Genomic DNA, 24,061 nt, shown 5'->3' on the forward strand with positions numbered 1-24,061 from the left:
GGTTTAACCCTCTCCAGGATGAATCTGTTTGTTTTCCTAACAGTCCATGGTACCCTCAATACTCTTCTCCAGCACCACAGTTCAAAGGCATCGATTCTCCTTCTATCCTCCCTAGTCATTGTCCAACTTTCAGACGCATAACAAGTGATTGCAAAAAACATGGCCTGTATCAGACACACCTTAGTCTCCAGAGTTACACCACTGCTTCTCAGTATTTTGGAGAGGTCCCTAACAGCAGACTTTCCCATCGCAATATGTCCTTTAATTTCCTGGCTGCTAGACTTAAAATCAACCCCAAAGCAGAGGGCCCTCCCTACCAGATCAAGAAGAATGGAATGTGTCCTTTGGATCCAAGGTCTCTGTGTTGAGAAACTCCTAGACCCAAGAGACAGAAGTTTGTGACAGTAGAGACAGCAAGAAACTGTGGCAAGCACAGCAGTCTAGCATCAGAGAAGCAATGGCAGCAGAATCAAGAGACCAAAGTGAGATAGAGTTGGTGGGCTTCCCAGACCACTGAGCAAAGCTGCTACAGTGGTTGTGCCAACTCATGTGTGAAAGAGTGATGTGCCTTCAGGCAAAAAGCTTGCTGGTAGAGTAGGGTGCCTCTGGGAACTTACTGGCAATGATTTTTCAAAACAAAAAAAAGTTTGTAACCCTTGTCCAAGCCAACTGAGGGCTGAGGACCTAGGACCAAGAAAAAAATATATCCTAAAGAGACTAAACAAAGCCTGTCCTCAAGGGATCTAGGTGAGCCTGGTACATCTGAAAGGAGCTAAGAGAGTTTTAGCCTGCACTGTAGGAGTGAGACTTTGTCTACAAGATTCTTGATCTTGACTTTAAATCATAGTCTTTTGATCTTGATCTCGAGTTTTAACCTGGTACTTCCCTAATAAACCCCATAACTCGGGTCTGTTAGTTCTGTGCAGCCACTACAACTATTATCAAACCCAGAAAAGTAAAGAATGCCATAGGAGGGGTGTCAGGTTTGGTTAAATAAATTGAAAAGAAGAGGTATATCAATCTCCACCATATAGGGATCTGCCTTCCCTGATGTTACTCTTGATCCTTCCTCTTCTCTCCTGTGCACTTAGATTAGGAGGACTGATGTTAAAGACATTTTTTGTACCAGCCTTGTCATTTTTCTATATCTAAAATAATGTCAAAATTTAAAATGTAAAAGAAAGCTAAGCCATACCTCAAAAATTGCTTGAGATGTTTTATGAACCAAATTTCTAAATGGTTTCATTTCTCTTGATTCTTTGTCCATCAACTCTGTCCCCTGCAGACATTCACTGGCCCCAACTGACACATACGTATGCATCCCATTCAGCTCCTCCCCGCCCAAACCCTGGCAGAGTTGTCAGGACACTGAGATTAGGTGGGAGTTCTGACTTCCTAAGAGCACTACCTAACGATATTACCTGTGGAAAATCCAAACAAGAAAACCAGGTAGACAAACATGAATCGGCACAGGTCTCTCAAGATCATCTGTAAAAGAGAGGAAGAGGCCTTGTCAGAGTTAAGCAAGGTCCAAAGAGCTTAGGGAGGAGAAGCCAAAGAAAGGGCCAGGACTCCATCAACTTAAAGGTTTATCTTGAGCCCAGATAGAATGAGAGAGCATGCTAGAGGGTTTGAGCTCATGTTTTGAAACCCAAATGCCACAGAGGAGTCATCCACCTCTATGGCCTTCAATTCTAGGAGTGTCTGGTAACAGAGGGGTCAGATTTCACCAATGTCCTCACCCTTGGGCCAAAGCCAAATTGTCTGACTTGGTGTCAACAGGGATCTCTGAGAGGCACACTTGTGCATAAGAGACTCACCTTCTCAATCATGACAGCATAGATGCCCATTTGCTGGAAGCCTCGGGTGTAGTACAACATGTTGGCCCAACCCAAAGCCAAGGAGAACACCATGGAGGCCACATATTCCTTGTAGTGACTGAAGTAGAGCATCACAGTTGCCAGCATGAACACAGACTGCAAAAAACTAAAGAGTGGAGAGACAAAAAAACACAGTGTAAGAGGCCCCTGGCACCACAAACATGAAGACTTTGAGACTGCCAGGACCATTCTTCTGAGGCACAGACTCAGGACAAGTTGGAACTCAGGCTGGTCACTCCACTCCCTGCAGCCCATGCATCATCCATCAGTAGGGCAACAAGACCTCCAAGAAGGCAAAAATTGATCAGAAAGTACAAAACCAACTCAGTTTCAAGTTGCATAAAGCCAAGATACAAATAAAGTTCATAAACATACAGTTTATGTGTGGTATTAAAATGTCAAGGAAGAGATTGGGGGGGGGGGCGCGAAATGTCTACAAAGGTTCTTTTGGAGGAATGATAATGAAAAAAAGTTGATAAGTATTTTAGTCCCAACAGCCTCCCTGCCCAGACGCCAGGAAGAATGGCATAACTGGACAGCAGATGACCTAAGAATATGGACTCGTGAGCAAGGACTGGCCGTCCTCTTCTGAAGAACAAATCCTGCTAGTCGCATCTTCAAATTCAAGATCAGGCCCAGAGGCTATGTCAACTCACTAACCTGGTTCCATAGGGCCTACCCAAGAGGAAGCATTGAATCACATGGAAGACATCAGGATGACCCTATGGCAGATCTCTTCTCAATGATCTCAGCTCTACTTGTTCATCCTAGGTCTGCTAGTTCACGGTGGACCCCAGCCAAGTTTCCTCAACCTCTTGACTTTGCCCTCTGAGGCGAAAGTGCAAGTACTTCTAGACTGAGGAGAAATGACAAAGCGTATGATCCCTAAGGATAAATGAATTGTAATAGGTTTAGAAATCAATTATTTATAACTTGCCAGGAAAGAAAAAGGGAGGCTCTGGGAATGAGGGGAAACTGGAACAGAGAAGGATTTGGCGAGCAGAGAGACCAGAAGAAGGCCCTTCCAGTCTGGAAGAATCCTTTGCACATCAGCTTGTTTTATGAAGGAAGCATGTTCTGTGGCATCCACCTTGTTTCATAACTGTCTGTGTTTATGTCTTGTCCTTCTGCAGTAGTTCTCAACCCAGGATGATGCTCCAGGGGGCATCTGGCAGTTATCTGGAGATGTATTTGATGGTGTGAGGTGGGAAAAGTGGCTGGTGGGTACTAATATCTAGTGGGTGTTTAGCAGTCAAAGATGCTACTAAACATCCTACAGTGGACAGTATAGTTTCCCACAGCAAAAGATTCTATATTCCAAAATGTCTGTGGAGCCCATGAAATAGGTTTGTTAGGCCAATAGATCCCAACATCTGGCATACACCTGGCACAAAGTGGACATCCAGTATTCATTCCCCTGGAAAGTGTTTACAGCAGAGGAAGGGGAGTCAGGAACAGGAAGAAAATATAGAATGTGTGGTAGCTGGTCTCCAGGAATTTGTTCCCTTCACCAGACCAGAAGAGCTGCATGGTGCCCACCTACCATCACTGAATATTTAGATCAAAGATTCCAGAAAAGATTTCTGATCAAAAAGGAAAGAAAACTAGGAAAAGAACTTACTTCAAATTCTCATGAACTCCAGATTTCCTGGAGCCACAAAGTTTGGATGAATCTCTGAAACTATTGCCCTGAGGCAACAGTTAATCTTTAAGCCTTGAAACACAAATACCCCCTGAAATCTTTTTAAAACCAAATAATATTCAAGCTTAACTAGTAAAGGTGTGTCTGATTCAAGCTATGGTCTTCTCAATTGCTTGCTATGCATCTGAAAGTTGGACAATGAGTAAATACAACAGAAGAAGAATTGATACCTTTGAGTTGTGGTGCTGGAGACAAGGACCAAGTAGACCATCAACTGCCACAAGAACACATAGGTCTATCTTGGAGAAACTGAAACCAGAGTGCTCCTTGGAAGCAAAGATACTTGCTTTTTCTCACATACTCTGGGAATTTTGTTGGAGAAGCCAGTCCTTGCAGAGACACCTCATGCTTGGAAAAATGGAGGTGTCCATGTAAGAGAGAAAGATCCTTGCCAAGATGGATTGACACAGTAACTGCAGGAATAGACTCAAGAGTGTCAGAGAGGGTGAGGATGGCACAGGATAGGACAGAGTTCAGAACCATGATTCTTAGAGTCACTGTGAGTAGTACTCTACTCGACGACACATAGCAACAACAGCAGTGGGGGGAAAAAAGTCTACCTTGAGTATTATGTTCTTTTAAGAACTATCTACATGAAATCAAATTGACAATATCAAATCAAAAGATCAGATAAGAACCTTAGATGTCATGAATTGATGTTAATGGGAGAAGAACAATTCCAAAAAGGAGGATGAAAACGACTACAGGACTCAAAGAATAAATCAATGTCACTAAACAGTACATGTAGAAACTAACTGATTGATTGATTGATGTCTGTTTTTCTGAGTTTATTTTCCAAATAAAAAAAATTGTTTAAAAAATGTTGATTGTGTGCTCTCCATCATGGCTTCCACATGCTTACTGAGGACCTCCTGGGTGCCAGGCAAAATAAAGGAGACAATGGACGAGGGCCAGCCTGCTTTTGTCAACTCAGGAAGGGATTAAAGGATCCAAGACAGCTGTCAAAACACTAAGTATCAAAGTGTCACTTACAAAAGTATCTCACTGTAGCTGTCCACAAACAAGGTCTTCATCGAAGGCCGCCTCTGCAGGAAATACTGGATCTACAGACAGAGAAATGATCCCAAGAACATTAGATGTGACTGCATGGTGAACACTGGGATGCTTCCTGTGTAGCCCCATGATGGGACACAGGAGTGAGGTGGGGTACGCAGTAGTTATTAGGGGAGAGTATCCTAGGGTAATGTTTACATGACTTAGAAGAGATCTGAGAGTAAAAAAAAGGAATTCAAATTACACGCAGCAACAGAGACTAGAAGGAAAATCTAGAACTAAAATGTTACCAATTGCTATATTTGAATGATGAGACTTGGGTAATGTCTTCTTTCCAATTTGTACTCCTTCCCCCTCATTTCCTTTAAGTATAAAAATCTTTTAACTGTTGTTTTATTTGTAGGTATCAACAACATCAACAGCCACAAGGACACATAGGTCTATCTTAGAGAAACTGAAATCAGAGTTCACTCTATCTCATAGCAATCCTCTGAACAGCAAATCTAAATCTGACCCTATCCCGGGCCTTCCTCACCATCTCCAGTATGCTCGAGCCTGTGGTTATTTTCAGTGTCAATCCATCTCTTTGGAGGTCTTCCTTTTTATCTTTGACTGTCCATCTTTTCCCAACATGATGTCTCCTTCCAAGGATCAGTCCCTCCTAACAGCATGCCCGAAGTATGTGAGATGAAGTTTCCCCACCCTTGCCTCTAAGGAGCACTCCTGTCGCACTTCCTTCAGGAAAGACCTGTTCATTCTTTTGGCACTTCATGGGATAGTCAGTACTCTCCCCTTATAACTACCCTCCGTTAAATTCACCACTTGAAGTAGAATCAATTCCAACTCATGCAACTTCCTAGCCTTCACAGTAAAACTTTCAACAGGGTTTTCAAAAACTGATCACCGGCTCTTTCTTATGAGGTACCTCTAGCTGGGTTCAAATCACTAACCTTTTGGTTAGCAGTGAATGACATAATTGTTTGCACCACCCAGGAACCCACCAAATTATTCCGTGCTCTCTACTCCTTGAAAATATTGGGACTGGTCCCCACAGTCCACTAAATGCCAGGAGTCTCATACCCTCCTGCTGTCTCTCTCCAGTTAATCCTTCCTTTGCCAAGAACATTTCTGTGCAAGCTGTACTTCCTGCAACTTCTTCACTGATTGCTATAATGTATCTATATACTATGTGTATGAAAATAAAACTAGTTGATTGTGTTAGGATATAGTTCAATGAAAGAATCAACAAAAAGTGAATCTCACACACACACACACATTGATGAAGTGAAAGATCAGCATGTTTTATAATGTTTTCACTCCATCCACAATAAAAAGGGAGGAGAAGGGTTGGATATCATTTGAACCAAGAAGATTGGAAACAAAGGAAAAAACCTCACACCAATTTCAAATTCTGAATATGGACTTCTTTGTGTCTAAATTATTTTTCCTCTATAAAATAGCATAATGATGTGTTATAAATGTGACATTTGCAAGTAGAACAATAGGATATGCCAAATGGTGGTCCCAACTTTGAAGCAAAGATTGCCATGCGTCAGAAGAATGGCTGAGGGATATGCATATACTTATGAGTTTTGAGTTAAAATGTTCCACTATACATGTTGCTTTATTATTATGAGACCTAGTGAACTATTTCAATTAACTTAAGAGCTTTCCAATCAACTTCCATAATTAAATATTACATTCATTGGAGACCTCACCACACAAAACCCTGGCTGCCCATATCCCCAAGGGCAACTGGCTGTGGGGACCCCTGACCAATCCCACTCCCACTATGGAAGCCCGAAGGGCTCTCAACTGTGTGTCTCTCAGTTCCTCAAGCAAAGCCACTAAGCATCTGATGAACAAAACACAAACAAGTGAGCAATGAGTAATTGCCTGGGTTTTGTGTTTTAGTGATGATGGAAACTCGCAGATTGTCAAAGAATGCTTACCCCTCGGAAGAAAAAGTAGACTCCCCCTAACACAGACAGAATCTCTCCAATGACTCGGAAATAGTCTCCAATGTCTTCCAGCTTAAACGGAGGCTGTAAGATGGAGAGAAGTTGGTGACTCATTCAGTCATCCTATAGACAAACATTTACCACACACTTTGGATTTGTTGTCAAGAGAGGCCAGTCCTTGGAAATAGACATTAAGATGGGAAAAGTGGAGGGTCAGAGAGTTAGAGGAAGGTCCTCCACAAGGTGGACTGACACAACGACTATAACAGTGACCTCAAGCACATCAGAGATGGTGACGACGGCATAAGACGGAGCAAGGTTCTGATCTGTGGTTTGCAGGGTGGCTATGTGTTGACTGGCTATAAATTGTAATCGGCTCACTGGCTCCTCACCACAAGCTCTGTGATTAAGACACCACCTGTGGCTCAAAAGCTCAGCTCTTATCAGGAGAAAAAGATACACAGGTTAAAATAATATATTGTAAAAAAAATTACTATATCATGGGACACCTGCAAAAAGGCCTCTCTATGGGACCTGATTCCCTTCCAGGGACCAAATGGAGCATCCTTACAGTGTTGGGCTGTGTCCAAGGCGGTGCACCAGCCCTGAGTTCCGTATGACTGAGATGCAAGGGATGGTAGAGGTGGAAGCTCTGTATAGACCCAATCAATGTGAATCCTGCTGCTGCCACAGTACCTGGCCAACAAGATTGTTCCAGGTTCCCATTGGTGGTGGAAAGAAAGACATCGCCCACATTCATACATTTCCTCCTTGTTTCCAGCCACTGTTTTCCAGAGTGGGGTTTTTTTTTTCAGCCCATTACTCGTTTCTTAAGCGTGCACATGGGATCACCATGCAGAATGATTCAACTGCAGTTGTCCTTTTACTATCCTGTCTTATTATTAACACATCTCTCTTCTCTGTGAAAACTAAGCCATTATATGGTCTTACTAAAGTGAATAGAAATCAGGTCTGGCCTGATCTTTTCAACCCATTTATAGGCAAGGAACCCTGGGAATAAAGGCAGCAAATGAAATGTCCAGGGTAATAAATGGTGAAGACTCAGTTCAAAACCCTGGTGGAGACCACAGCTTCCAGTTAGGAAAAATTCTGGCCTCAATCAGATTTAAAAGGTGAACCAGAATCTGGCATAGAAGATGTGCTCAAAAGCCTGTATCCAAGTAATGGACCATGAGCAAGGTAGCAAGCAGAGGGACAAAAAAAGCAGGCAAACAGAGTGGCAATGGGCTCAGGGCTTATACCATCCCTGGCCCTGCAGACACCGAGGCTGCTGCCTGAGCCTTAATTCCTCCATCCTTCTGCAGCCAGGACCATTAACAACCACACACTCAGCCCGGCAGAGCCGCCAAGCCAGAGGAGAGGGGCTGTGAGTAGGAAAGAGCAGGTCACTAGGAGAACCCAGAGGAGAGACCATACGCAGGCATATAAGGATTATCAGGTGGTCTTCGCATCCCTCCAGCAAGGCTAGAAGGAGTCTGGGGCAGAGTCAGGGGGGACATCTGTGCCCTTCCCTCAGCCCCTTTCAAGGCCTGAGCCTCGGGCCGCACCAAACCATCCACAGGCCTGTGGTAGGCGGCCATGGTGAAGATGATCATATACAGGCAGTAGATGAAGAAGTTGAAGTAGAAGATTCGCTTGACAAATCTGTCCCACTTGTCCTGCAGAAGTCGGTTCAAGGGCTCCACCAAGAGCATGTCGTGGCGATTCTAAGGGGAGCAAAGAGAAGTGAAGTTCACTCTCCAGACCAGGAGCTTCATCATTGCTTCATCAGCCAGCAGCAGGCAGAGTTCTGCACACCCACCTCCTGTACATGTCTAGTCAAGGCCTCAGCCTACAGCACAGCTGCAGGTCACAGCCTTCTGGGCCTGCAGACAGCCAGCGATTTCGGCCTGGTGCAGCTCAGCAGGGACTCTGTGTGGGTCTCAAGCTCTCCAGCCTCAGTCTCCCATGTGTACAGTGAAAGAGGGGTGAAATTGGACCTGCTTATGTGCCCCCTGACTTCTTAAGTGTTACCCATTATCTCTAATAACGCATTCCTGAGAGCTTATATCTTTTTATCTTTCTCACAGTATGAGAAGAGGCTGGTGCAGACAAAGCCTGTAAGTAGTCCCCTTGGGAGGGGCTGAGGGGAGGCTCCTGGAGTCTTCGGAAGGCTTTTCTGAAGCGAATGGGAGCACACTTCTGTTTTGAGGCAAATGATGGCTATCCAGACACTTGTTAAGGTGTAAGTCACTCTAGTATAGATAAGTTGAAATCTGATTAGCTTCTCTAAGGCTTCAGATGCCTCAAACAAGTTCCTTTTCCGTGATTAAGCTCCTTACTGCCTTCTATAAGCTTTTGTAATGATACTAAGCATGAGAAGATTTATTTCTTGTGATAAAGTTGGTCTTTTCCACTTCCCAGTGGTCCTGGATCTGCCCCCTGGAATTCCATAACAAGTATGTTCTCTAGGCCCATAAGAGCCTTCAGAGAGAAAAAGCTCAAATGACTTTCAAGTCAGAACCAACCCATAGCTGACCCTCCAGTAGGTTTCTGAGGTTATAAATAGGACTGTCTCCCTGAGAGTCATTGGTAGCTTCAAACTGCCAAGTCTCTCCATGTTGTGGAGTACTATGCAATAATTTTTTTTAATAAGGCAAACTCATATGAACTGAAATAAAACTATTCGCAAAATATGCTGTTAATGGAATAAAACTGATTTTTGTATTTCTTATAGGTATTTTATAGAAAAAAGAAGTTATATTTTTATTAAATTTAAAATGGGTTCTTTTTTATCTGTGTTCTACTGAAATATTTACATTTGTACGATAGGATCTCATCGGAGATCCATCTACAAAGATTCTCACCACTGGGCCAATTGGCAGCATCAACATGGATGGTGAAGAGATTGAGATAGTTAACAGCTTTAATTTACTTGGCTCCACAGTCAACACTCTTGGTAACAGCAGCCAGGAAATCAGGAGATGAATTGCATTGGGAAAGTCAGCTGCGAGGGACCTCTCAAGAGTACTGAAGAGCAACAATGTCAGACTGGAGACTAAGGTACACCTGATCCGGGCTATAGTCTTCGCAATTATGTGCTATGCATCAGAGAGTTGGACAGTGAATAGGGTTGATAGAAAGCAGATTGATGCCTTTGAGCTGTGGTGCTGGAGAAGAGTGTTAAAAATACAATGGACTGCTAGGAGAACAAACAGGTTTGTCCTGGAGAGGGTGAAGCCAGAGTGTTCCCTGGAGTCAAGGATTCTGAAACTTCGTCTGACATGTTTTGGGCATATTGAAAGGAGGAACTGGTCCTTGGAGAGGGACATCATGTTTGGCACAGTGGAGGGGCAGCGAAGGAGAGGAAGACCTTTGGTGAGATGGATCGATTCTGTGACTGGAGTGCTGGGAATGAGTGTGTTTGAGACAGCGAGGTTGGCACAGGATAGAACAGCATTTAGAGCTCTTGTACATAGGGTCACTATGAGTTGCAAGCGACTCGATGGCACATAACAACAACAACAACGATAAGATAATCATACACTGCTTGTGCAATTAAAGAAAGCAGTCAGTGGGGATTATGGGAGAGAGGAGGCCTAGGTATTAGGCAGTAGGTTTTGGTCAATGAGAAAGCAGCAGAGCTGGGTCAAGGATTGATGGGGTCAGAGCAGGGGTGACAGGCTATAGTAGCACCTGAAGCCCTCCCTGGCTGTGCCCTGTCACCCATCCACTCACAGGGGTTTCACTGCTGCTGTAGGCGATCACCTCCAACACCGAGTTCTTATCACAGGTGTCGATGCAAGACAGGTCATAGAGCGAGGAGTGCACGGGGCCATAAGCCCACTCTGTGAACTTCCTTGACAAATGCCTGCACTCGGGCTCGTGGATCTCCCGCTGGAGAATGTAGGCCAAGACCTGCCAATGAGGTAAAGAGCTTATTAGAACTCAGGCCAAGGTCCAGCCACCAACTGCTACCCATCCAGCCCATCAGCTCTGCTCCCAGATTAACTCTATTTCCAAATTCAACAGGGGCTCCATCCAAGTCCCAAAAGAGACACTGACTCCCACCCAGCTTCCTTCTAGCCACCATCAATATCAATCTTCCCACAGCCTCAGACCTCATCACAGCCACCTAGGCCCATTACCAGGTCACATCAGGCTCCCTGCTATCTCTATCTACCATCTTAGAGTGAAAGATTATAAGTGGCTCCGTTCTAGCAAATATCAAGGAAAGCAAGAAGGAATCAGGAAAGATCCAGGAAATGAAGTCAAGGCACAAATCCAGGCTCCTCATCCCAAGGTTGAGTGGTAGAATTCTCTTTCATGCAGGAAACTCTGGTTTGATTCCTAGTTGATACGTCACATGTACTGCCACCACTCATCTGTTGGGGGAAGTCTGCCTTTTGCTATAATGTTGAACAGGTTTCAGGGAAGCTTCTAGATTTAAGATGGGCTAGAATGAAGGGCCTGGTCGTCTAGTTCTAAACAATCAGTCAGTAAAAACCCTATGGATTACAACAGTCTCAGCCATCACCATGGCAATCACATACATATCAGCCAGTGCTTTGTCCTCTTGTGCATGAGGTCACCATGAGGTCAGGCATATACAAGAGCAACCAGTAACACTTTATCCTAAGAGACTCAATACAAGTGTGGATGAGCTTCTGCAATACTATAGTACTGCCCCCATCCAATTCCCAGTAGCCCAACCCTGCCATCCACTTTCTATGGCTCAATGTCATCTACATGTTTTGGCTTGGGCCTGCCCACCCGAAACTCCCCTTCTATCATTAAAAGTCTGTCCTTTCCTAGGAAACACACTACAACTACTTTTCCTATTTCACATCAGGTGTAACCTGTCCCTCCCTCAGGCCCCAGCACACTCGTGCGTACACACACCCCCCCAAACAAAAAACAACCCACACATAAACTTATCTTTTCTCTATGATACTCAGAGCTGCAATTCAAAATAGGCCACACCTACCATCCTGAGTTCTTCTAGCCCCTCACAATGTCTCTGACAGACTCCACCAGCCCCTTGCCCCGCTCCCTTCCCACCCTCCAGGCAGGGCTGAGCTCTGCACGTAGGTGCTGGCACAGCACTGAGGTGTGCAGGCCTCTCATACACACACACACACACACACACACACACACACACACACACACACCCCTCTCAGCACATCTGCACACTCAGCTGAGGCCCACCCCGATCTTCCCACTGCTGGCGGCCAGAGCCAGTGGCGTCAGCCCCTTCTTGTTGACGAGCTCCTCCAGCTTCAGCGTCGGATGGAGCTTGGCCCCCAGGATGAGGATCTCGTTGTACATGCTCGTCACGAACTTGGTGTTGTCAGCCGTGTTGTCGGCCACCTCCACCAGCGCGTGTAGCACCGTGTTGCCTACCGAGTCCCGAGCGCAGATGTCAGCCGGCTGCCAGGAGTTCTGCAGCAAGAACTTTACGATGCCCAGCTGGTTGGTGCACGCAGCCAGGGAGAGAGGCAGCTCACCTGCAGTCAACACAGGACACAGAGCTGGGCGCACAGCCTGGGGTCCTCAAGGCCACCAACTCCTGTATCCGCCCAAGCGTCCCCTCATCAGCTGTTGTTAAATTACTTCTAACTCTAGGAGTAGAACAATGCTCTATGGAGTTTCTAATGATTAATGCTTTAGAAATAGATCACTAGGTCTTTCTTCCAAAGAACCTCTGGGTGAACTTGAACCACCAACCTTTTTGTTAACAGTCAATCCCATCCATCCTTGGCACTACCCAGGGCATCCAGCTCCCCCTTAATAATTGTTCAAAAGCCACTGGGCCTCCCTACCAAAGTAGAAGCCAGGCCGTCCTTTGGTTTTCTTAAAGAAGTCTCCATTGGCAGCTGCCTGAACATCCGCCCCGTTCTCCACCAGGAGGGTCACCAATGTCATGTTCCGCCTCTCGATGGCAATGTGAAGTGCTGTCTGGCCTGGGAACATGAGATGTTGGCTTTGTAGATTTTTTTTTTGAGATGTTGGCTTTGTGACCAACATTCTGCCCAGAGAAGTGCTGGGGAAGGACCCAGGTGGGCTCTGGTTGCTGCAAGGGGAACTTAACCTTTAAGTTCTCATTGAAGAACACCAAGCCAGGATCATCATAGGGGGCCAAGAGAGTCACTGAGGCAGGTGGAAGACGCTTGGAGCCAGGGCTCCCACACTGGGAACCGCAAGAATCAAATTTGCCAGAGGCTTCCTCCTACAAAGGCATGTCTGTGGTTTCTTCTGTCCTTGGACACGTAAGAATTGGAGGCAAAGAAATAAGGACTTGGAAAAGTCTAGAGCCAGCTTGCTCCTTGCAGGCTCAAGCTCCCCATTTAACACTGGGAAGAAGAAAAAATGACCAGAGGCAAGGAATGGCAGCAGTGAGAGAGGCAATGGCTTCTAGGGGCAAGAAATGCTGACTCGGCAGACTGGGCAGGGATACTCAAGGGCCAGGGGACAGGATGGTAGATGGGAAAGGCAGAGACTCTTGCAATGACACTAGGTCCACAGGTGAGGGAGGCAGAGATTCCCCTAGGACTAGGAGACACTGGTTAAGCAGCTGACACCAGTGTTCAGAGCTTGGAGCCCCACCCCGCCTCTCACCCCTGTAGTAGCTGTCCGTGTAGCTGGCGTTGACCAGCTCGTTCAGGCTGTTGGTCTGTCGTGCGATCTCCAGGAGCAGGGGGATGGTGTCATTGTGGCCGTCGTGCAGGTTGAGCATGGCTTTCAGCAGGCACGTCTTCCCTGTCTCTGGGTCTGCAGGGCCACAGCGAGCGTCAGGGCAGGTGTGGTGGTGAGGGGTCCTTCCCAGGAACCCAGCCCCTCCCGGAACAGGCCTCACCTTTGAACTCGCTGTCCATGAGATGCTTCTTGCTCTTCTGCAGGAAAAGCAGCAGGCTCGCCAGCTCCTCACAGTTATTCTGAGCCACCGCCTCAAAGATCCTCCTGCGGTCATAGAGGATCTTCTCCATGTCGGGGGTGATAGAGTCCTGGGAGAGCTGCCTGTGGGCGGTGTGCAAACCACCTTGTCCCGTGGCCTCAGCTCTCCTCAGCCCACAGGCCTGTGGAGTCTGGCAAGGGGACATGGTTAAACCCACAGGCAAACCAGAAGATCAGTGGGGACCAGGGGGCTCAGGAGGTTATTGTTATTGTTATTGTTATTGTTATTGTTATTGTTATTGTTATTGTTAGGTGCCATCGACGATTACTTATACAGATCCTATGAACAATAGATCTGAACCTTCCTCTGTGCTGCACCATTCTCGCCATCTCTGATATGCAGGAGGCAGAGCACAGAGCATTTTAGGGAAGTAAAGCCTCCACATGATATTTATAATGGTGGACACATGGCACTAAGCATTTGTCTAGACCATTGTCATATGGTTTCCTCCGTGCCTGGAGTCCCATGAAAAATTCCTTTTGATACAAAGAGTTAATCCTACCATGAACCATACCCACTCTTGCTGAGTCAATTCCAGGGCACAGCGACCTTACAGAACAGAATGGAATTGCCCCAGGAGTTCCAAGCAAGATTCTTTATAGAAAGGAGTCCTTATAAAAATGAATGAATGGAAATCCAAAGTCTCTGTAAACTTGTGTTAAAATTAATTTTTAAAAGTGGGGGGGGAAATAAAAAAGGGGGAAAGGAGAAAAAAGAAAAGAAAGGAGTCCTGATGGCATAATGTATTGTAAGTTGCATTACTAACCAAAAGGTCAACAGTTCAAATCTACCTGCAGCCCCAAGAGAGAAAAATAACCAATATAATCTTGTAAAAATGCACAGCTTTGGAAACCCAACAGAGGATTGCCACAAGAGGGAACTAACTGCACAGCTTTGAGTTTGTTCTGGTTTGGGGTTTAATCTTTTTTTTTAAATGAAATATCATTTCTTCTGCCTCATGATTATAGGCATTACTAGGCAAGAAAAGAAGGCAAATAAAGCAAAGCCTTTCACCCATTTAACTAGATGCAGCATTTTGACATTATATATATATATATATATACTGACATACCATCTTTGACATTTAGGGGTTTCCTTCCTAGCTACTCTAAGAATCTCAATCCCTGAACTATGTTGTAACTTGGAGCTCTGGTGTTCAATGCAACACACTGCTGAAGCTTTCAAATCTGACACTTCTTAAGTCAGGGTTGTAAGTCTGTTAAAAGATGTCTTTCTCTTGCCCACAGCAATCTTCACCATTAAATTACTATATAAAAATATAATTGCCATCCCAAGTTGAATCTCTCTTCAGAACATTGATTCCTGAGAGAAGTCCTAACCAACTGCTTCCATCAACTGTGACCCCAGGACAGGGTACCTACTATCCTTTGCAATATAATCCAAGGGGTCAGGCAACCCTGGCCATCCTGACAAAGTTTATCGTTCCGTATACACATTTAAAGCTTTTTTAGTTTTAGCACATTCAGTTCTTATAAAATGTCAGAGCAGGTAAGAGGAATACCTCGAGAAGGAATAAAATTCTCTCCTAAATTCCTCATCAAATTGATGGCTTTCTTAATGGGCAAAATCCAGTGTTCCATTTGCTGATGACTTGAGGAGTCCATTTTCAAGGTGACTGTCAAGGTCAAGAAGAGCTTTCAGACTTTTCTTTGCCATAGCCCAAGAACTCCAGTCCTTCAATAGGAATCTCCTTCTCCTTTATTGCTTTCTGCACACACTGCAGATAGCGCTTGAAGAGGTCGGAGCACGGGTCCGCGGAGCCGTCCCCTTTGAGGAACTTCTTGGCAAACCAGAGACTGAAGCACTGGTCGTATCCTCACTTCATGTCCGTGCACACCTCCCCTTGGGGTTTAATCTTTACAGAGGCAGACTGTCACATCTTTCTCCCTGGGTCCAGCTGGGGAGTTTTGGCCATGAGTTCAACCAACCAGTTGTCAACCAAGTACCTTATCACTTCTCACTGTGAACTATGTTGTTATTGTTGTTGTGGTGGTGGTTAACTGCTATCAAGTCAAGTATGACTTTTTACGACTCTATAAACAACAGATCTGAATCCTGTTCTATCCTGTGCCATCGTCACACTTTCTGACACACTCGAGCCCATTGCAGCAGTCACTGTGCCAATCCACCTGGTTGAGGGTCTTCCTCTCTTTCACCGATCCTCCATCTTCCCAAGCATGATATTCTTCTCCAAGGAACAGCCTCTCCTAGCAACATGCCCAGTATATGTGAGATGAAGCTGTATCATCTTTGCCTCCAAGTAGCACTCTGGCTGTAATTTTTCCAAGACATAGTTGTTTGCTCTCTTGGCAGTTCATGAGATAATTCAGTGCTCTTCTCCAACAACACGGCTCAGAAGCATCAATTATTCTTCTGTCATCCTTAGTCATTGCTCAGCTCTCAGATGCACAGCAAGTGATTGAAAAGACCATGACCTGAATCAGAGTAGGGAGTATGATTTATAGTGACTCTATAAATAACAGGTCTGAATCCTGTGCCATCCTTATCATTTCTGACATCCTTGAGCACACTGCTGCAGTAACTTTCAATTTCATTAAGGGTCTTTCTCTCTTTTGCCTACCCTCCATGATGTCCTTTGCCAAAGATTACATCTTCTAACAACATTCCCAAAGTATGTGAGATGAAGCTTTATCATCTTCGCCTTCAAGGAGCGTTCTGGCTGCAGTTTCTCCAAGACATATCTATTTATTATTTTGGCAGTCCATGATATCTTCAGCACTCTTCTCCAACACCACAGCTCAAAGGCATCAATTCCCCTTCTGTCATCTTTATTCATTGTCCAGCACTCAGAGACACAGCAAGTGATCAAAAAGACCATGGCTTGAATCAGGTGCACCATAGTCTTCAAACTGACATCATTGCTCCTCAGTAATGTATTAATATGTTGGTGGTACAGCAGATAAGCACTCAACTCCTACCCAAAAAATTGACCCTTCAAATTCCAGCTCTGCAGATGGAAGATGTAGCAGTCTGCTTCAATAAAGACGTATAATAAAATAAAATTTTTTAAAAAAAGACTTATAGCCTTTACTGATACTTTCCCCTTTAGACTCACTATGGCCTGGAACTGACTAGATGGCAATAAGCTTGGGTTTGGGGCTTCATGTGTCAATATTGGCTCATCAACTGTAACAAATGATACCAGAATGAAACGTTAACAGGAATACTGTGAAATGGGGAGGGGCAATATTGGAACTTTCGTCAGTCTTCTTGCAAACCTTAATTTTATCTACATAATAAGGTACTTCTTTTTATCTAATTATGTAGCACCCACTCCTTAGTCTAGGGGACTGTGCAAGAAGCTTATGTAACAGAGAATGGCAATATGCATACCCTCCTGCCCTGCTCACAGAACCATCTAGAAATTTGCTTCTCTGCCTGCTCTGGAGGCATGCAGCCTAGGAGGAGTCCAGGTAGAGATGTGTATGATCCCCTGCTCAGTAATAAAGTGGTCCTCACTGCACCCCCAAAGTCCACCTGCCCTGCCTTGGAGAAGGAGGGGAGCCTATGGTTTCTCACAGGAGTTGTTTTGTGTTTTCTGACTACCCTGGCTGGTGAGCAAACATTCTAGGCGAGTGTGTATAGAAGTAAGCTGGCAGCCAGCTCAACGTAACCATTTGTCCTGGTGCAGACACTGGACCACATGACCCCTGAAGGCTCCCCAGTTCTCCAGCTCTGGGATCTCATCATATGTCACATCGTCACATGTGGCCTCTGTGGCTGGGGCCACAGCCTGCAAAGCCAGTTAGGTTCCTGGTTGGAAAGGGGACGGGCACGAGATGCAGACTTACCTGGCACAGGTGGGGCCATCCCCAGGCCTCTGGGCGACAGCAGGACTGACGGTGATGGCTGGGCAGGAAGCGAGCTCAGCTTCCTCATGCGAGCAATCCATATGGGAGACCTCCTCTGAATCACCCTTTCCAAAGAGCCGGGGCCGACTCCTGGCTGTGAAGAGCTGGGGCTTGGCTGGCGGTGGCTTGGAGTTAGGGTCACCATCAGGGGGTTCAGAGCAGGTGGCCTCTTGGGGAGAATCTTCAGTCTCCCCCGAGTCTGAGCTCACCCACTTCTTCATCTTTGCCAGAACCAAGAGTCAGCCTGTGGACAATCACAAAGATGGAATTTGTTCTCCACCTCCCCTCCTTGCAAAAATCCTTGTGAGGCTGCTGCCTCCAGGCCCCCCACCAAGACTGAAGCTTGCAGGGGTGGTGAATAAGCTGGCACTGTACCTACCCCAGTGCCCTTGGGGGATGAGCAAGCCCCCAGCAGCCAATGACAATCAGTCTGCAGGAATGGACACCCCACCCAGCGCAGAGCTACAGGCTCAGAGGAACTGGAATGAATCCCTTCCCTTCTCTAGGCCTCAGTTGTCTCATCTGCAGAATGGGGATGATATCAGTGTTCTGCTTTGCCTCTCTCCCAGGATGAGGATCAGGGGAAGTATCAGGTGACATCATCCTCGGTGTAGGGCAGTCTGTGTCCCGAGGATCAGCAAGATGACCTCACTCACACTCCACTCCAGACATGCCTTTGTGTGCCATGGGTCCATACAAAGGACCTGCCTTTGCCCGACAACCTTGCTGCTGTGAACCATTGAGTTTGAAGAGGATTTGTTGCAACTTTTTGCCATTTTTAAGAAATTAGTATATTTTGAGCATATTTGGCCTGATCTTTTCAACTTTAAATCTAAACAGTTTGGAACTGGTGGCTTGAATGCCTAGAGAAACGCCAGCAGCCAGGGTCAGCAGATACAGATAGCCATGTGGTATCGAGTCGGAATACACCCACAGCTGATCCTCCAGCGGGTTTTCAGAGGTAGTTAATCATGTGATAGGAGATTGTCCATGCTTCTCCTGTGGAGCAGCTGGTGGACTCATACTGCATATCTTTGGGTTCGCAGCCCAGTGTCTTGCCACTAGGCCACCAGAGCTCTCTTTATATAAGCTTGTGCTAATACTTTTTCTATTGCTGTTCTCTACCAACTTCCTCTCCCACTCTTCCTCTCTTCATCCAAGCAGCCCTCTCTCTCAGACCCAGGGCTGACTCACGTGTCCCACATCAAGGGCCCTTACCCCCACGATGCCTCCACTCTCTTTCCCAAATATCCTTCCCGTTGTCTTCAAGTCAATTCCAACTCAGGCTGGTGGCTCCGCATGTGTCTGACTAGAACTGTGCTCCATAGCATCTCTTTCCTCTTAAGTAATATTTTACTGTGTTTATGGTTCAAGTTTGCAAAGTGAATTTAGGTTGCTATTTGACAGTTTCTATGCAATGTGTTCAGTGGTATTACATATTTCACAGTCAATATTCTCCTCCATTGCATTTTACTTGTTCCCTTTCTGATACTCTGGTTTCCCTGCCCCCCGGATCTCCCATTCCTTGCTTTAGAGCCCACAGCAAGATATCCAACAGCTATTTTTCAGAAGTATAACATCAAAACTTTCTTCTGTGTACCTCTAAGTAGATATGAACAACTAACCTTTGAGTTGGCAGCCACATGCACTAGCTGTTTGCAGTACCCAAGGACTTCTACCAAATAATTGTCATTGTTACTGTTATTAATTGCTGTTAACCGAGTGGTTAATAGTGAGAAAGTAAGGGAGCTCTGGTGGCCTAGTGGGGAAGGAGTTGCACTGTCAACCCAAAGTCACGAATTTAAAGGTTCAACTCCACCAGCTGCTCTCAGGGAGAAAGATGGGCAATCTCTTCCCAGACAATTTAGAGCCTTTAAAAACCCACTAAAGGGTCAGCTATGACTTGGTTCCAACTCAACAACACATAACAACATAGTAGGAATTAATGTAACTTGACATTAATTAATACATGCAATCACGTCCAACTCACAGTGACCCTATATACTTCTGAGTAGATTTGAACTAACAGCCTTTCAACAGTGAACCCTTTAACTGTTAGCAACACCCAGGGACCTACGCACATTCTACAATGTCTCAAATGCCACCTTATTTCAGAGTTCACCACTGAAGGTGCATGCACCATGAGGCTCCCCCTAAACCCTGCCCCAGCTGGTTATCCATCCACCCATCATGGTTCCCTCAGCATGATGCACCATATGCACTACAGATGCTATCCAGTGCTGCTTTACATCCCCTCTGCCCTGTGATCTGCTGGGCAGGGACCTTGCCTGACCCATCTGCGCTAGTCACCATGGGAGAGATAGGGCACTCAGACGTAGACCCTTCCAATTCCCATTTATGTAGAAAATTTAGGATGATTCTTGTTCTAGTAGTGACTGGATGCCAGAAAATAATCATTAAGGGAGTCAAAAGTTTATCAAGCCCTGAACTCTCAGATGAAAGTTCAGGCAGTAAATGACCCAAGCATAGGACTGGGCCACAGCAATAAAACTATTCTCTGATGCTCAAACAATTCTCTGTTCCAAAGCTTCACATCCTGTAACTATGACAAACAACTGGCAACAGTCTGTCTCCCTTCCTGCCTATTGTTCTGAATTCTGATGGGAGTTGAGTGTTTCTCTGAAGCTTAGATCAGGCTCTGAAGCATCAAGTGTTCCCACACTTCTCTCCCCCATCATTCATTCACTCACCCCATCACCCAGTACCTGTCAAATGAGTCTTACTGTGCACAGGGGCAAAGAAGAGAGTCAGACTCCATCTGAGAGAGAATCCAGGGTCTGGCTGGCTAGAGCTAGGACACTGTAAATGGGGCCAGGGTCCTGGAGGAGGTGACAGATGACCTTGAAGGAAGGCAGGGTTGCACCAGGACAAGAGGAGAAGGTGAGGCTGATAAAGAGAAAGAACTGGGACTTTAAGAGAGAGAAGCAGGGTCTGGATGGATTAGAACCTGGGGGCTGTTGACCTTGAATGCCAAGAAACAGAATGAACATTATTGTGTGGACAGGAAGGAGCTTCACAAACATGGAAACTGTTTCAGAGGAGAACTTCCGGCCAGGGAAGTTCACAGTGTGTGGACCTGGCCCCTAAGGCATAGAAAGCTTTACGAAAGAAACTGATTGTTTTTGAACTTTTGCTATGCACAAGGCATCATCCCAAGCATTCTACCTGAAGTCATTTAGCTCACTTTCATAATATCCTTAAGAGGTAAACCTTCCCCCCCTCCCCAGACGAGGAAACCGAGGCACAGAATGGTAAAGTTACTTGCTTGGAGTTCCGAACTCATAGTCAGTAAACAGTGGATTTGAGCTGCAAGCATTTAATTGCTCTGTCATATCATGCTGGGAAAGGTGGTGGCAGGTCAGAGAAAGAGAGAAAGACCCTCAACAAGAAGGATTGACACAGTGACTGCACAGTGATGAGCTTGGGCATATCAGAGACAGTGAGGATGGAGCAAGATAAGGTTCAGAGTTGCTATTCATACCGTCACTATGGGCCAGAGTCGAATCCATGGCACCTGCCACAAGAACATCATCCCTCAGGAAGATTCTCTGCCCTGAACTCAGGCTAAAGCCCCTCTGCTGGGAGCTTGGCAGGTCAGGCACCTCACCCCCTGGGACCAGGCAGGTACTCCACTCAAGAGCATCCTCCTGCTCCAACAGCACCCCAAAGGCATAAAACCCCAAAATGGTTAACAAAGGAGACCCAGACCATGTACCAGGACTGGCATTCCTCTTCAGTGTCTATAGTGTCTGGTTGGCTACAACTGGCTGCAAAACCAAGAATAAACTTATTCCCTGAGTGTTGTTATTGTTACGTACTGTCAAGTCAGAACCGACTCATAGCTGACACTCTAGGGGGTTTTCAGAGGCAACACATTCCATGGAAGAAGACTGCCCATCTTTCTCCACAGAGCAGCTGGTGGATTTGAACTGAGTTCCTCTGAGTTGGCAGCACAACTCCTTACCACTAAACCACCAGAACTCCCTGACTTGCAGCTCATAACAGGCCAATGAGAAAACACCTATTGGCAGGCATCTCCTTACAACTTTGTTCTTTTTTTGCAACTTTCCCTTTTTCTCTGATTAGTCCAGATCTAACAGGATCAGGTCAACTTAAAGCAGGAAACACAGAACTGTCATTCATTCCATCAGCAAACACTGACTGCACTTCACGTCCTCCCTGATCCCCTGCTGGAAGCCAGCCTTGTCTCTGGGGCAGAGGGCAGGGCTGGGCCTGAGTGGTCATTTGCTGTAAGCTAGGAAGGTGGACAGGAGTTGGGTGGACTATCACTGCCAAGCCTGGCTATGCCTGGCATGTGACACCCACAGCAATGTCCCTGTCATGGCTGCATGCTTTGTAGTGATCAGAGCAACTTCAAGTCACCATTTCTGCAGACACATGTCAGCTTTCTGAGAGAGGTGGCGATAGCTCTGGTTTACAGGAGTCAGAAATGCATCTGTCTGAACTAAATGGGGTGGGGCGTTGTTTGTTGTGTACCGTAGAGTCAGAACTCAGCCATAGCTGACCCTCTGGAGAGTTTTTAGAGGCAGTTAATTGCATAGGAGGAGATTTACCTTCCTTCTCCCGCAGAGTACTGGTGGATTTGAACCATGTGCCTCCGGGATTGCAGCGCAGCTTCTTGCCACTAAAAGACCCTCCCTAGCAAACACCTGATTTGATTTGAGTCTTTCTCCACTCCAAAGCCAAGAGATGCAGTGTCCACTAGCCGGGAAAAGGCTCCCTTCTCTCCCCAGCCCAGAGGGGGTATCGTGGGGTGCAGCTCTCCCACTCCCCTTTCTGCCCAGACCACTCATCACTTCCAGTCTCTCTCTTACTGCCTGCAGCTTTCCGAGGTGCTGGTCCAGGACCCAGCCCAACCATCCTCCTACCCGAGCATCTTCTAAGAGCCAGAGGCTTCCCAAACATGGATGAAGGATCAGAGGGACTGTGCCAGGAACAAAAATAGTGGATCCTAGTCGAGAACGCGGGCTTTCCATCCAAGCCCCACACTCCTTCGCTCCATGGAGAGAACACACGCTGAGAATCCACAGCCGCAAACCACCGCCTCAGTAGCACCTGTAGCCTTGGCTGCTTCCTCCTGGAATGGCTCCGGTGTGGGAGCAAATCACACACACTCATAAGAAACACACCCGTTCTCACTTACTGAGTGCTTATGATGAGCCAGGCTAAGCAGACCACAAATATTACTTTCTCTGAGCCTCACTGTGCCCTTTGAGGCAGCCACTGTCAGCAGTCTCAGTTTTCAGCTGGGATAACTGAGACAGTGAGACATTAGTTGAGTCGCCCATGGTCACACAGCTAGAAAGTGGCATGGCTGAACCGAACCAACAGCCTCTTGCTAAGTTTCCCTTTGCCAGATTGGTGTCCCTAACAGCTAAGATCCATATCAGCTGTCAAACAACAAAAGGAACTCACCAGCTAGCTGCAGGCACCAGCAGACGACGGGAGCTGCCAGGCAGTTGGCACCTGGTGGGAGAAGAGGGCTGGTTTGGGGAGAGGAACTGGCCCTGCTGCCCCTTTGAGGCTTGGTGGCCCCTCTCTGGACTGAGAGTCACTTTGCTCTGTCAGGAATGGGCTGTGGGCACACTCTGATACTACAGGAAAACGTTTCCAGCTATGGCAGCTGCGGCTGTTGCCTCGGCTCTGATTCCCAGAGGATCCAAAAGCTTTTCCCATCATTTTTGCCCTTTTTCAGAAACCACTTAGCCACCGCCCCTCCTCCAGCCGTGTCAGGCCCGTAGTGCACTTACCCACAGCCTTGCACAGCCCGAAGCCGCCAGAGCCACGACCCCAGTCTCAGGGCGCCCAGACTCATTGCACCTACCAAATAAGATTTGGGGGGCAGCTCAAGAAACATACTTTCACAGCCAGAGGTTTAAAAACCAACACCTTATGGTGGCTTTGTTTTCAAAACTAAGAAGATACAGAAACAATCATGTCACATCATGCAGCCCCTGCCTGGACTTGAGGGACCTGGTTTTGAGTACCAGCGTTGCCACCAGCTCTGTGTCACCTCGGACTGCCAGCTAGTCCTCGATTCTTTGGTGCCTTTGCTTCCCTGTGTGCTCAAACCTGAATGGGAGGAAAACTGGAGAATTCTGGATTGGCCAGGACTTAGCCGCTCTCAGCTGGGGTTCCTCACCTGGACCACAGGATGCAGAAAATTATTTGAATGCCAGTTTCCTTGAATGTTCCCAAAACTATCCTATTGACTATGCAATGGCATTCAGTTGTGTGGGTCATAACAAATGATGGCTAACATTGAAAAGCATGGGAATCCCAGAGCACTTCACTGTGAGAAACCTATACCTAGACCAAGAGGCTATTATGCGAACAGAGCAAGGGAACACTGCATGGCTTAAAATTAAGAAAGATGTGTGTCAGGCTTGCATCCTTTCCATAGCTTTTCAGTCTATATACTGAACAAACTATTTGAGAAACTGGACTCTATGAAGAAGAACGCGGCATCAGGACTGGAGGAAGACTCATCAGTAACTTTCATTATGCAGGTGGCACAACCTTGTTTACCGGAAGTGAGGAGGACTTGAAGCACTTGCTGCAGAATATTAAACACTGCTGCCTTCAGTATGGATTGCAGTTCATGTCAGGAAAAC

General features: G+C 46.3%; 1 protein-coding gene and 1 pseudogene across 1 annotated transcript in view; both read right to left on the reverse strand.

Moving 5' to 3' along the window:
• Positions 1-17,633, reverse strand: part of TRPV1 (transient receptor potential cation channel, subfamily V, member 1) — a 35,829-nt gene extending 18,196 nt beyond the window's left edge. Inside the window, exons 1-11 of the mRNA XM_006899746.1 lie at positions 17,346-17,633; positions 13,414-13,574; positions 13,176-13,328; positions 12,380-12,520; positions 11,766-12,064; positions 10,296-10,475; positions 8,126-8,284; positions 6,549-6,641; positions 4,576-4,646; positions 1,821-1,986; positions 1,422-1,488 (exon numbers count right to left, since the gene is read on the reverse strand). Of these exons, the coding sequence (XP_006899808.1) occupies positions 1,422-1,488; positions 1,821-1,986; positions 4,576-4,646; positions 6,549-6,641; positions 8,126-8,284; positions 10,296-10,475; positions 11,766-12,064; positions 12,380-12,520; positions 13,176-13,328; positions 13,414-13,574; positions 17,346-17,626 (1,771 nt within the window). The 5' untranslated portion in view covers positions 17,627-17,633. The remainder of the gene's footprint in view (positions 1-1,421; positions 1,489-1,820; positions 1,987-4,575; positions 4,647-6,548; positions 6,642-8,125; positions 8,285-10,295; positions 10,476-11,765; positions 12,065-12,379; positions 12,521-13,175; positions 13,329-13,413; positions 13,575-17,345) is intronic.
• Positions 15,158-15,370, reverse strand: LOC102872390 (annotated as a pseudogene).
• Positions 17,634-24,061: the final 6,428 nt, after the last annotated feature.

Source organism: Elephantulus edwardii, unplaced genomic scaffold, assembly GCF_000299155.1.
Source record: "Elephantulus edwardii isolate Elephantulus edwardi_28Jun2011 unplaced genomic scaffold, EleEdw1.0 scaffold00267, whole genome shotgun sequence".
NCBI classification, from domain to species: domain Eukaryota; kingdom Metazoa; phylum Chordata; class Mammalia; order Macroscelidea; family Macroscelididae; genus Elephantulus; species Elephantulus edwardii.